Source organism: Salmo salar, chromosome ssa03 (assembly GCF_905237065.1).
Source record: "Salmo salar chromosome ssa03, Ssal_v3.1, whole genome shotgun sequence".
NCBI classification, from domain to species: domain Eukaryota; kingdom Metazoa; phylum Chordata; class Actinopteri; order Salmoniformes; family Salmonidae; genus Salmo; species Salmo salar.
The window spans coordinates 100,434,337-100,447,611 of NC_059444.1; the positions used below are offsets into that span (position 1 = coordinate 100,434,337).

General features: G+C 49.0%; 1 protein-coding gene across 1 annotated transcript in view; it reads left to right on the forward strand.

The window, feature by feature from the left end:
- Nucleotides 1-13,275, forward strand: part of LOC106594963 (E3 ubiquitin-protein ligase RBBP6) — a 96,589-nt gene that overhangs the window by 57,256 nt on the left and 26,058 nt on the right. Inside the window, 5 exon segments of the mRNA XM_045716088.1 lie at nt 12-141; nt 402-765; nt 1,081-2,144; nt 3,514-3,658; nt 12,120-12,421. Of these exon segments, the coding sequence (XP_045572044.1) occupies nt 12-141; nt 402-765; nt 1,081-2,144; nt 3,514-3,658; nt 12,120-12,421 (2,005 nt within the window).

Below are 13,275 nucleotides of genomic sequence, written 5' to 3' on the forward strand. Positions count from 1 at the left end.
TCCACCGGAAGGTGAGAGGAAATACCCGGGCCGGATCCGGGAGAGGGATCGGGAGCCGGCGGCGTACGACCGTGGTCCAGAGCACAATGACCCGTACGAGAGGGAGAGGTACCGGGAGTGGGAGAAGGAGTACAGAGAATGGTACAGAAATACTTCAAAAACTACAACTCCCACGACCCTCCTCCTCCCAATAACCCCCCTCCCCTACAGGGGCCGACCCGCCTTTAGTTTCACCCGGTGCCACCCCCAGCCGGACGAGACAGAGACCCCTTCAACCCTCCTCCACCCTCTGACTTTTACCCCTCCCCTCGACACCGCCTGGGTCGTGGATCTTCCCCCTTCAGCCGTGAGAGGAGGCGAGGTGAAGACTATCCCCCTCCCTCCTCAAACCCTTCCCCCAGGGGCAGGAACCAGCCAATGACTTACCAGGAGAAGTGTGCCGAGCAGTTTGGTAATCTGCCGGTGACCCGGTCAGCCAATCAGGATCCTCAGACGCCGTTGAAGGTCGCTAAGGGTGACAGAGATCCGTCGTCGAGCGTCGCCGCGACCTCCGACCTGAAAGAGCAGAAGCACAGGAAGAGGAGGAAGACTGAGCAAGGGAAAGAGGAAGAGGAGTCCTTCAGTGCATCGGACTCTACGGACGACGCTCGGAAAGAAGAGGAGGAGAAGAAGAAGAGAACCAGGAGTACTCCCGTTGGTTCGTCAAGCCATGATGACTCCACCCCGTACGTGGACGAGCCAATAGACAGCGACTCCTCAGACTTAGTCCCCCGGACAAAGCTGACAGGTGGACCAGGGACGTTAAGGAGAAGGAAGTGAGGCGAAAGAGTGACAAGGTGTATAAACGCAGAACCGGATTCCAGAGCAGCGAGGAAAGACTCATCGTCCAAGAGCTGGAAGACCGCAAGAGATAGAGACGTGAGACGGACCAGGACAAGACCGGTACAGCCCGGGATAAGACCACCCCAGCCAGAACGGCCTACCAAGAGACTTCTCTAACAGAACCGTCAGTCAAACGGGTTAAAGATGAATCCATTCCCCTTCCAACCAGACACTTCCACTTCCCCCAAAGAGAGGTAGAACTCATATCCCCCTGCACCTTTAGCATCAGCTCCCAAACGACCTCCTCCTAAACCCCACCCAGACTCATTCAAACCGGTTAGAACTGACCCAAACCAGTTTAAACCTGTCAGAACCGACCCAGACCAGTTCAACACAGTTCAAATCCACCCAGACTCATTCAAACCGGTTAGAACTGACCCAAACCGGTTTAACCCTGTCAGAACCGACCCAGACCAGTTCAACACAGTTAGAACTGACCTAAACCAGTTTAAACCAGTTAGAACCGGCCCAGACCAGTTTAAACCAGTTAGAACCGACCCAGACCAGTTCAACACAGTTAGAACTGACCTAAACCAGTTTAAACCAGTTAGAACCGACCCAGACCAGTTTAAACCGTTCAGAACCGACCTAAACCAGTTCAACACAGTTAGAACCGACCCAGACCAGTTTAAACCAGTTAGAACCGACCCAAACCAGTTTAAACCTGTCAGAACAGACCTGGACCATTCCAGACCAGCCAAGGAGGAGCAGAGAGGGAAGAGAGATACAGGGGTTCGGCAGGACAGGGGCTCAGGGAGAGAGGCCAAGCCCAGGAGAGAGGCTGACAACAGGCTGGGTAGAGAGCAGGAGAGAGCCTCTGGCAAAGCTCCAGACACCAAATCTGAGAAGAGGAGGAGGAAGGAGGAGGAGGAGGAGGAAGAGGGGAAACAGAGGAAAACAAGAAAGGAAGAGAGGAGTATGTCTGATAAAGAGATGGACGTGCCCCAAATCAAATCTCCCAGTGTGGAGCTCACCGACACCGTAAAAACCTGCAACCTCAAACGTGACGTAGAGAAGGAGACGGAAAGAGAGGACGAGAGAGCTTCCGTAAGGCCTCTGATGGAGAGTGGGATGAAAGGAGGAGAAACTCAGAGGAAGATCAAGACCAACAGAGAAGAAGGGAGGAGGACCGCTGGGGTTGTGAGCGTGGCCGGAGGAACAGAGGCAGCCAATCAGAGCAGCTGTATAAAGGGAAGCAAAGCCAAGAGGGTCCGTAAGGTCCTAGCGTCCGACGGACCAGGAACCGTAGTGGACTACACCAGGTGAGACTGGCTGTCTGGGGAACTGACTGTTTCCTCTAATAGTAACTAGTGTTTACCTGACTGGAATGACAGGAAGTCTCTCTGGGATAACACATGATACAGTCCTACTCAGTCCTCCAGGGGGGCAGTAGTCCTGTGTGGTGGAGGAGGTGGTGTCTATATTAACTGTGTTGTTGTGTAATACAGCACCAGTCCTCCAGGGGGCAGTAGTCCTGTGTGGTGGAGGAGGTGGTGTCTATATTAACTGTGTTGTTGTGTAATACAGCACCAGTCCTCCAGGGGGCAGTAGTCCTGTGTGGTGGAGGAGGTGGTGTCTATATTAACTGTGTTGTTGTGTAATACAGCACCAGTCCTCCAGGGGGCAGTAGTCCTGTGTGGTGGAGGAGGTGGTGTCTATATTAACTGTGTGTTGTTGTGTAATACAGCACCAGTCCTCCAGGGGGCAGTAGTCCTGTGTGGTGGAGGAGGTGGTGTCTATATTAACTGTGTTGTTGTGTAACACAGCACCAGTCCTCCAGGGGGCAGTAGTCCTGTGTGGTGGAGGAGGTGGTGTCTATATTAACTGTGTTGTTGTGTTACAGCACCAGTCCTCCAGGGGGCAGTAGTCCTGTGTGGTGGAGGAGGTGGTGTCTATATTAACTGTGTTGTTGTGTAATACAGCACCAGTCCTCCAGGGGCAGTAGTCCTGTGTGGTGGAGGAGGTGGTGTCTATATAACTGTGTTGTTGTGTAATACAGCACCAGTCCTCCAGGGGGCAGTAGTCCTGTGTGGTGGAGGTGGTGTCTATATTAACTGTGTGTTGTTGTGTAATACAGCACCAGTCCTCCAGGGGGGCAGTAGTCCTGTGTGGTGGAGGAGGTGGTGTCTATATTAACTGTGTTGTTGTGTAATACAGCACCAGTCCTCCAGAGGGCAGTAGTCCTGTGCGGTGGAGGAGGTGGTGTCTATATTAACTGTGTTGTTGTGTAATACAGCACCAGTCCTCCAGGGGGCAGTAGTCCTGTGTGGTGGAGGAGGTGGTGTCTATATTAACTGTGTTGTTGTGTAATACAGCACCAGTCCTCCAGGGGCAGTAGTCCTGTGTGGTGGAGGTGGTGTCTATATTAACTGTGTGTTGTTGTGTAATACAGCACCAGTCCTCCAGGGGGCAGTAGTCCTGTGTGGTGGAGGAGGTGGTGTCTATATTAACTGTGTTGTTGTGTAATACAGCACCAGTCCTCCAGGGGGCAGTAGTCCTGTGTGGTGGAGGAGGTGGTGTCTATATTAACTGTGTTGTTGTGTAATACTGCACCAGTCCTCCAGGGGGCAGTAGTCCTGTGTGGTGGAGGAGGTGGTGCCTATATTAACTGTGTGTTGTTGTGTAATACAGCACCAGTCCTCCAGGGGGCAGTAGTGCTGTGTGTGGTGATGGAGCAGACGGCAGAGCAGAGCAGAGGAAGACTGTCGTTAAAACACTGGAGGAATACACCAACAACATCTCGACACCTGCTGACGGCCATATTGTACTCATACAGGTCAGAGACACACAGCTCTACACCTGTTAGACCAGATAGTACTCATACAGGAGACACACAGCTCTACACCTGTTAGACCAGATAGTACTCATACAGGTCAGAGACACACAGCTCTACACCTGTTAGACCAGATAGTACTCATACAGGTCAGAGACACACAGCTCTACACCTGTTAGACCAGATAGTACTCATACAGGTCAGAGACACACAGCTCTACACCTGTTAGACCAGATAGTACTCATACAGGTCAGAGACACACAGCTCTACACCTGTTAGACCAGATAGTACTCATACAGGTCAGAGACACACAGCTCTACACCTGTTAGACCAGATAGTACTCATACAGGTCAGAGACACACAGCTCTACACCTGTTAGACCAGATAGTACTCATACAGGTCAGAGACACACAGCTCTACACCTGTTAGACCAGATAGTACTCATACAGGTCAGAGACACACAGCTCTACACCTGTTAGACCAGATAGTACTCATACAGGTCAGAGACACACAGCTCTACACCTGTTAGACCAGATAGTACTCATACAGGTCAGAGACACACAGCTCTACACCTGTTAGACCAGATAGTACTCATACAGGAGACACTCACAGCTCTACACCTGTTAGACCAGATAGTACTCATACAGGAAACACACAGCTCTACACCTGTTAGACCAGATAGTACTCATACAGGTGAGACACACAGCTCTACACCTGTTAGACCAGATAGTACTCATACAGGAGCACACACAGCTCTACACCTGTTAGACCAGATAGTACTCATACAGGAGACACACAGCTCTACACCTGTTAGACCAGATAGTACTCATACAGGAGACACACAGCTCTACACCTGTTAGACCAGATAGTACTCACACAGGAGACACACAGCTCTACACCTGTTAGACCAGATAGTACTCATACAGGAGACACACAGCTCTACACCTGTTAGACCAGATAGTACTCATACAGGAGACACACAGCTCTACACCTGTTAGACCAGATAGTACTCATACAGGAGACACACAGCTCTACACCTGTTAGACCAGATAGTACTCATACAGGGGAGACACACAGCTCTACACCTGTTAGACCAGATAGTACTCATACAGGGGAGACACACAGCTCTACACCTGTTAGACCAGATAGTACTCATACAGGAGACACACAGCTCTACACCTGTTAGACCAGATAGTACTCATACAGGAGACACACAGCTCTACACCTGTTAGACCAGATAGTACTCATACAGGTCAGAGACACACAGCTGTTAGACCAGATAGTACTCATACAGGAGACACACAGCTCTACACCTGTTAGACCAGATAGTACTCATACAGGACACACAGCTCTACACCTGTTAGACCAGATAGTACTCATACAGGAGAGACACACAGCTCTACACCTGTTAGACCAGATAGTACTCATACAGGTCAGAGACACACAGCTCTTCACCTGTTAGACCAGATAGTACTCATACAGGAGACACACAGCTGTTAGACCAGATAGTACTCATACAGGAGACACACAGCTCTACACCTGTTAGACCAGATAGTACTCATACAGGAGACACACACAGCTCTACACCTGTTAGACCAGATAGTACTCATACAGGAGACACACACAGCTCTGCACCTGTTAGACCAGATAGTACTCATACAGGAGACACACAGCTCTACACCTGTTAGACCAGATAGTACTCATACAGGAGACACACAGCTCTACACCTGTTAGACCAGATAGTACTCATACAGGAGACACACAGCTCTACACCTGTTAGACCAGATAGTACTCATACAGGAGACACACAGCTCTACACCTGTTAGACCAGATAGTACTCATACAGGAGACACACAGCTCTACACCTGTTAGACCAGATAGTACTCATACAGGAGACACACAGCTCTACACCTGTTAGACCAGATAGTACTCATACAGGAGACACACAGCTCTACACCTGTTAGACCAGATAGTACTCATACAGGAGACACACAGCTCTACACCTGTTAGACCAGATAGTACTCATACAGGAGACACACAGCTCTACACCTGTTAGACCAGATAGTACTCATACAGGAGACACACAGCTCTACACCTGTTAGACCAGATAGTACTCATACAGGAGACACACAGCTCTACACCTGTTAGACCAGATAGTACTCATACAGGAGACACACAGCTCTACACCTGTTAGACCAGATAGTACTCATACAGGAGACACACAGCTGTTACACCTGTTAGACCAGATAGTACTCATACAGGAGACACACAGCTGCTAGACCTGTTAGACCAGATAGTACTCATACAGGTCAGAGACACACAGCTCTACACCTGTTAGACCAGATAGTACTCATACAGGTCAGAGACACACAGCTCTACACCTGTTAGACCAGATAGTACTCATACAGGAAACACACAGCTCTACACCTGTTAGACCAGATAGTACTACTACAGGAGACACACAGCTCTACACCTGTTAGACCAGATAGTACTCATACAGGAAACACACAGCTCTACACCTGTTAGACCAGATAGTACTACTACAGGAGAGACACAGCTCTACACCTGTTAGACCAGATAGTACTCATACAGGAGAGACACACAGCTCTACACCTGTTAGACCAGATAGTACTCATACAGGAGAGACACACAGCTCTACACCTGTTAGACCAGATAGTACTCATACAGGTCAGAGACACACAGCTCTACACCTGTTAGACCAGATAGTACTCATACAGGTCAGAGACACACAGCTCTACACCTGTTAGACCAGATAGTACTCATACAGGTCAGAGACACACAGCTCTACAGCTGTTAGACCAGATAGTACTCATACAGGAGACACACAGCTCTACACCTGTTAGACCAGATAGTACTCATACAGGTCAGACACACAGCTCTACACCTGTTAGACCAGATAGTACTCATACAGGTCAGAGACACACAGCTCTACCTGTTAGACCAGATAGTACTCATACAGGAGACACACAGCTCTACACCTGTTAGACCAGATAGTACTCATACAGGAGACACACAGCTCTACACCTGTTAGACCAGATAGTACTCATACAGGAGACACACAGCTCTACACCTGTTAGACCAGATAGTACTCATACAGGTCAGAGACACACAGCTCTACACCTGTTAGACCAGATAGTACTCATACAGGAGACACACAGCTCTACACCTGTTAGACCAGATAGTACTCATACAGGAGACACACAGCTCTACACCTGTTAGACCAGATAGTACTCATACAGGAGACACACAGCTCTACACCTGTTAGACCAGATAGTACTCATACAGGAGACACACAGCTCTACACCTGTTAGACCAGATAGTACTCATACAGGAGACACACAGCTCTACACCTGTTAGACCAGATAGTACTCATACAGGAGACACACAGCTCTACACCTGTTAGACCAGATAGTACTCATACAGGGAGACACACAGCTCTACACCTGTTAGACCAGATAGTACTCATACAGGGAGACACACAGCTCTACACCTGTTAGACCAGATAGTACTCATACAGGGAGACACACAGCTCTACACCTGTTAGACCAGATAGTACTCATACAGGAGACACACAGCTCTACACCTGTTAGACCAGATAGTACTCATACAGGAGACACACAGCTCTACACCTGTTAGACCAGATAGTACTCATACAGGAGACACACAGCTCTACACCTGTTAGACCAGATAGTACTCATACAGGAGACACACAGCTCTACACCTGTTAGACCAGATAGTACTCATACAGGAGACACACAGCTCTACACCTGTTAGACCAGATAGTACTCATACAGGAGACACACAGCTCTACACCTGTTAGACCAGATAGTACTCATACAGGAGACACACAGCTCTACACCTGTTAGACCAGATAGTACTCATACAGGAGACACACAGCTCTACACCTGTTAGACCAGATAGTACTCATACAGGAGACACACAGCTCTACACCTGTTAGACCAGATAGTACTCATACAGGAGACACACAGCTCTACACCTGTTAGACCAGATAGTACTCATACAGGAGACACACAGCTCTACACCTGTTAGACCAGATAGTACTCATACAGGAGACACACAGCTCTACACCTGTTAGACCAGATAGTACTCATACAGGAGACACACAGCTCTACACCTGTTAGACCAGATAGTACTCATACAGGAGACACACAGCTCTACACCTGTTAGACCAGATAGTACTCATACAGGAGACACACAGCTCTACACCTGTTAGACCAGATAGTACTCATACAGGTCAGAGACACACAGCTCTACACCTGTTAGACCAGATAGTACTCATACAGGAGACACACAGCTCTACACCTGTTAGACCAGATAGTACTCATACAGAGAGACACACAGCTCTACACCTGTTAGACCAGATAGTACTCATACAGGAGAGACACACAGCTCTACACCTGTTAGACCAGATAGTACTCATACAGGTCAGAGACACACAGCTCTACACCTGTTAGACCAGATAGTACTCATACAGGAGAGACACACAGCTCTACACCTGTTAGACCAGATAGTACTCATACAGGGAGACACACAGCTCTACACCTGTTAGACCAGATAGTACTCATACAGGGAGACACACAGCTCTACACCTGTTAGACCAGATAGTACTCATACAGCAGAGACACACAGCTCTACACCTGTTAGACCAGATAGTACTCATACAGGAGAGACACACAGCTCTACACCTGTTAGACCAGATAGTACTCATACAGGAGACACACAGCTCTACACCTGTTAGACCAGATAGTACTCATACAGGTCAGAGACACACAGCTCTACACCTGTTAGACCAGATAGTACTCATACAGGAGACACACAGCTCTACACCTGTTAGACCAGATAGTACTCATACAGGTGAGACACACAGCTCTACACCTGTTAGACCAGATAGTACTCATACAGGCAGAGACACACAGCTCTACACCTGTTAGACCAGATAGTACTCATACAGGAGACACACAGCTCTACACCTGTTAGACCAGATAGTACTCATACAGGAGAGACACACAGCTCTACACCTGTTAGACCAGATAGTACTCATACAGGGAGACACACAGCTCTACACCTGTTAGACCAGATAGTACTCATACAGGTCAGAGACACACAGCTCTACACCTGTTAGACCAGATAGTACTCATACAGGAGACACACAGCTCTACACCTGTTAGACCAGATAGTACTCATACAGGAGACACACAGCTCTACACCTGTTAGACCAGATAGTACTCATACAGGGAGACACACAGCTCTACACCTGTTAGACCAGATAGTACTCATACAGGAGACACACAGCTCTACACCTGTTAGACCAGATAGTACTCATACAGGGAGACACACAGCTCTACACCTGTTAGACCAGATAGTACTCATACAGGGAGACACACAGCTCTACACCTGTTAGACCAGATAGTACTCATACAGGAGAGACACACAGCTCTACACCTGTTAGACCAGATAGTACTCATACAGGTCAGAGACACACAGCTCTACACCTGTTAGACCAGATAGTACTCATACAGGAGACACACAGCTCTACACCTGTTAGACCAGATAGTACTCATACAGGCAGAGACACACAGCTCTACACCTGTTAGACCAGATAGTACTCATACAGGAGACACACAGCCTACACCTGTTAGACCAGATAGTACTCATACAGGAGAGACACACAGCTCTACACCTGTTAGACCAGATAGTACTCATACAGGAGACACACAGCTCTACACCTGTTAGACCAGATAGTACTCATACAGGGAGACACACAGCTCTACACCTGTTAGACCAGATAGTACTCATACAGGTCAGAGACACACAGCTCTACACCTGTTAGACCAGATAGTACTCATACAGGAGACACACAGCTCTACACCTGTTAGACCAGATAGTACTCATACAGGGAGACACACAGCTCTACACCTGTTAGACCAGATAGTACTCATACAGGAGACACACAGCTCTACACCTGTTAGACCAGATAGTACTCATACAGGAGAACACACAGCTCTACACCTGTTAGACCAGATAGTACTCATACAGGAGACACACAGCTCTACACCTGTTAGACCAGATAGTACTCATACAGGAGACACACAGCTCTACACCTGTTAGACCAGATAGTACTCATACAGGAGACACACAGCTCTACACCTGTTAGACCAGATAGTACTCATACAGGAGACACACAGCTCTACACCTGTTAGACCAGATAGTACTCATACAGGAGACACACAGCTCTACACCTGTTAGACCAGATAGTACTCATACAGGAGACACACAGCTCTACACCTGTTAGACCAGATAGTACTCATACAGGAGACACACAGCTCTACACCTGTTAGACCAGATAGTACTCATACAGGAGACACACAGCTCTACACCTGTTAGACCAGATAGTACTCATACAGGAGACACACAGCTCTACACCTGTTAGACCAGATAGTACTCATACAGGAGACACACAGCTCTACACCTGTTAGACCAGATAGTACTCATACAGGAGACACACAGCTCTACACCTGTTAGACCAGATAGTACTCATACAGGAGACACACAGCTCTACACCTGTTAGACCAGATAGTACTCATACAGGAGACACACAGCTGTTACACCTGTTAGACCAGATAGTACTCATACAGGAGAGACACACAGCTCTACACCTGTTAGACCAGATAGTACTCATACAGGTAGAGACACACAGCTCTACACCTGTTAGACCAGATAGTACTCATACAGGAGACACACAGCTCTACACCTGTTAGACCAGATAGTACTCATACAGGAGACACACAGCTCTACACCTGTTAGACCAGATAGTACTCATACAGGAGACACACAGCTCTACACCTGTTAGACCAGATAGTACTCATACAGGAGAGACACACAGCCTACAGCTGTTAGACCAGATAGTACTCATACAGGTCAGAGACACACAGCTGTACACCTGTTAGACCAGATAGTACTCATACAGGTCAGAGACACACAGCTCTTCAGCTGTTAGACCAGATAGTACTCATACAGGAGAGACACACAGCTCTACACCTGTTAGACCAGATAGTACTCATACAGGAGACACACAGCTGTTAGACCAGATAGTACTCATACAGGAGACACACAGCTCTACACCTGTTAGACCAGATAGTACTCATACAGGTCAGAGACACACAGCTCTACAGCTGTTAGACCAGATAGTACTCATACAGGAGACACACAGCTCTACACCTGTTAGACCAGATAGTACTCATACAGGAGCACACACAGCTCTACACCTGTTAGACCAGATAGTACTCATACAGGAGACACACACAGCTCTACACCTGTTAGACCAGATAGTACTCATACAGGAGACACACACAGCTCTACACCTGTTAGACCAGATAGTACTCATACAGGGAGACACACAGCTACACCTGTTAGACCAGATAGTACTCATACAGGAGACACACAGCTCTGTTAGACCAGATAGTACTCATACAGGAGACACACAGACACCTGTTAGACCAGATAGTACTCATACAGGAGACACACAGCTCTCCTGTTAGACCAGATAGTACTCATACAGGAGACACACAGACACCTGTTAGACCAGATAGTACTCATACAGGAGACACACAGCTCTACACCTGTTAGACCAGATAGTACTCATACAGGAGAGACACACAGCTCTACACCTGTTAGACCAGATAGTACTCATACAGGAGAGACACACAGCTCTACACCTGTTAGACCAGATAGTACTCATACAGGAGACACACACAGCTCTACACCTGTTAGACCAGATAGTACTCATACAGGGGACACAGCTCTACACCTGTTAGACCAGATAGTACTCATACAGGGGACACAGCTCTACACCTGTTAGACCAGATAGTACTCATACAGGAGACACACAGCTGTTAGACCAGATAGTACTCATACAGGAGAGACACACAGCTCTACACCTGTTAGACCAGATAGTACTCATACAGGGGACACAGCTCTACACCTGTTAGACCAGATAGTACTCATACAGGAGACACACAGCTCTACACCTGTTAGACCAGATAGTACTCATACAGGAGACACACAGCTCTACACCTGTTAGACCAGATAGTACTCATACAGGGGACACAGCTCTACACCTGTTAGACCAGATAGTACTCATACAGGAGACACACAGCTCTACACCTGTTAGACCAGATAGTACTCATACAGGAGACACACAGCTCTACACCTGTTAGACCAGATAGTACTCATACAGGAAACACACAGCTCTACACCTGTTAGACCAGATAGTACTCATACAGGAAACACACAGCTCTACACCTGTTAGACCAGATAGTACTCATACAGGAGACACACAGCTCTACACCTGTTAGACCAGATAGTACTCATACAGGAGAGAGACATCTCACACATACAGATGTTCTCTTCTCTCCTCCTCCAGGTCCCTCGCTCCAAGTGGGAGAAGGAGGACTACGAATCAGAGGAAGAGGAAGGAGGGGTCAGGGTTCAACTACTCCGCCCCTTGCTCGCCCCTCCCTCCCTTTCCCCCGGACCCCACGTCGCCGTGACAACGGAGACGGAGGCAGGGCGATGGAAAGAGAGGGACTGTACCTTTCCCAAGCCGGAGAGAACTATGTCCCCCTCTAGTGGCAGAGACAGAGAAGACGGCCTGCAGGATAGGAAACAGTCCGGAGACCACATACCTACTGAGAAAGACAGAGAGATGGAGAGGGAGAGAGATCGGTTAAAGGAAAAGATGCGGGAGAGAGAGAGGGAGACAGAGCGGGGGAAAGAGAGAGAGAGGGAACACAGCCGCGCTTCTGACAAAGATATGGACAGACCGAGAAAGGTTCTCTCTTCCTCTCAGCGTCCGGAGCGAGAGAGGAGAGAGAGAGAAGGAGAGAGGACTGGGGAGAGAGGGAGCGACCACAGCAGTGAGAAGAGCTCGTCTCAGCGGCCGGAGCGAGAGAGGAGGGAGAGAGGAGAGAGGACTGGGGAGAGGACTGGGGAGAGAGGAAGCGACCACAGCAGTGAGAAGAGCTCGTCTCAGCGGCCGGAGCGAGAGAGGAGAGAAGGAGAGAGGACTGGGGATAGAGGGAGCGACCACAGCAGTGAGAAGAGCTCGTCTCAGCGTCCGGAGAGGGAGAGGAGAGAGAGAGAAGGAGAGAGGACTGGAGAGAGAGGGAGCGACCACAGCAGTGAGAAGAGCTCGTCTCAGCGGCCGGAGCGAGAGAGGAGAGAAGGAGAGAGGACTGGGGATAGAGGGAGCGACCACAGCAGTGAGAAGAGCTCGTCTCAGCGGCCGGAGCGAGAGAGGAGAGAAGGAGAGAGGACTGGGGATAGAGGGAGCGACCACAGCAGTGAGAAGAGCTCGTCTCAGCGGCCGGAGCGAGAGAGGAGAGAAGGAGAGAGGACTGGAGAGAGAGGAAGCGACCACAGCAGTGAGAAGAGCTCGTCTCAGCGGCCGGAGCGAGAGAGGAGAGAAGGAGAGAGGACTGGAGAGAGAGGAGCGACCACAGCAGTGAGAAGAGCTCGTCTCAGCGGCCGGAGCGAGAGAGGAGAGAAGGAGAGAGGACTGGAGAGAGAGGGAGCGACCA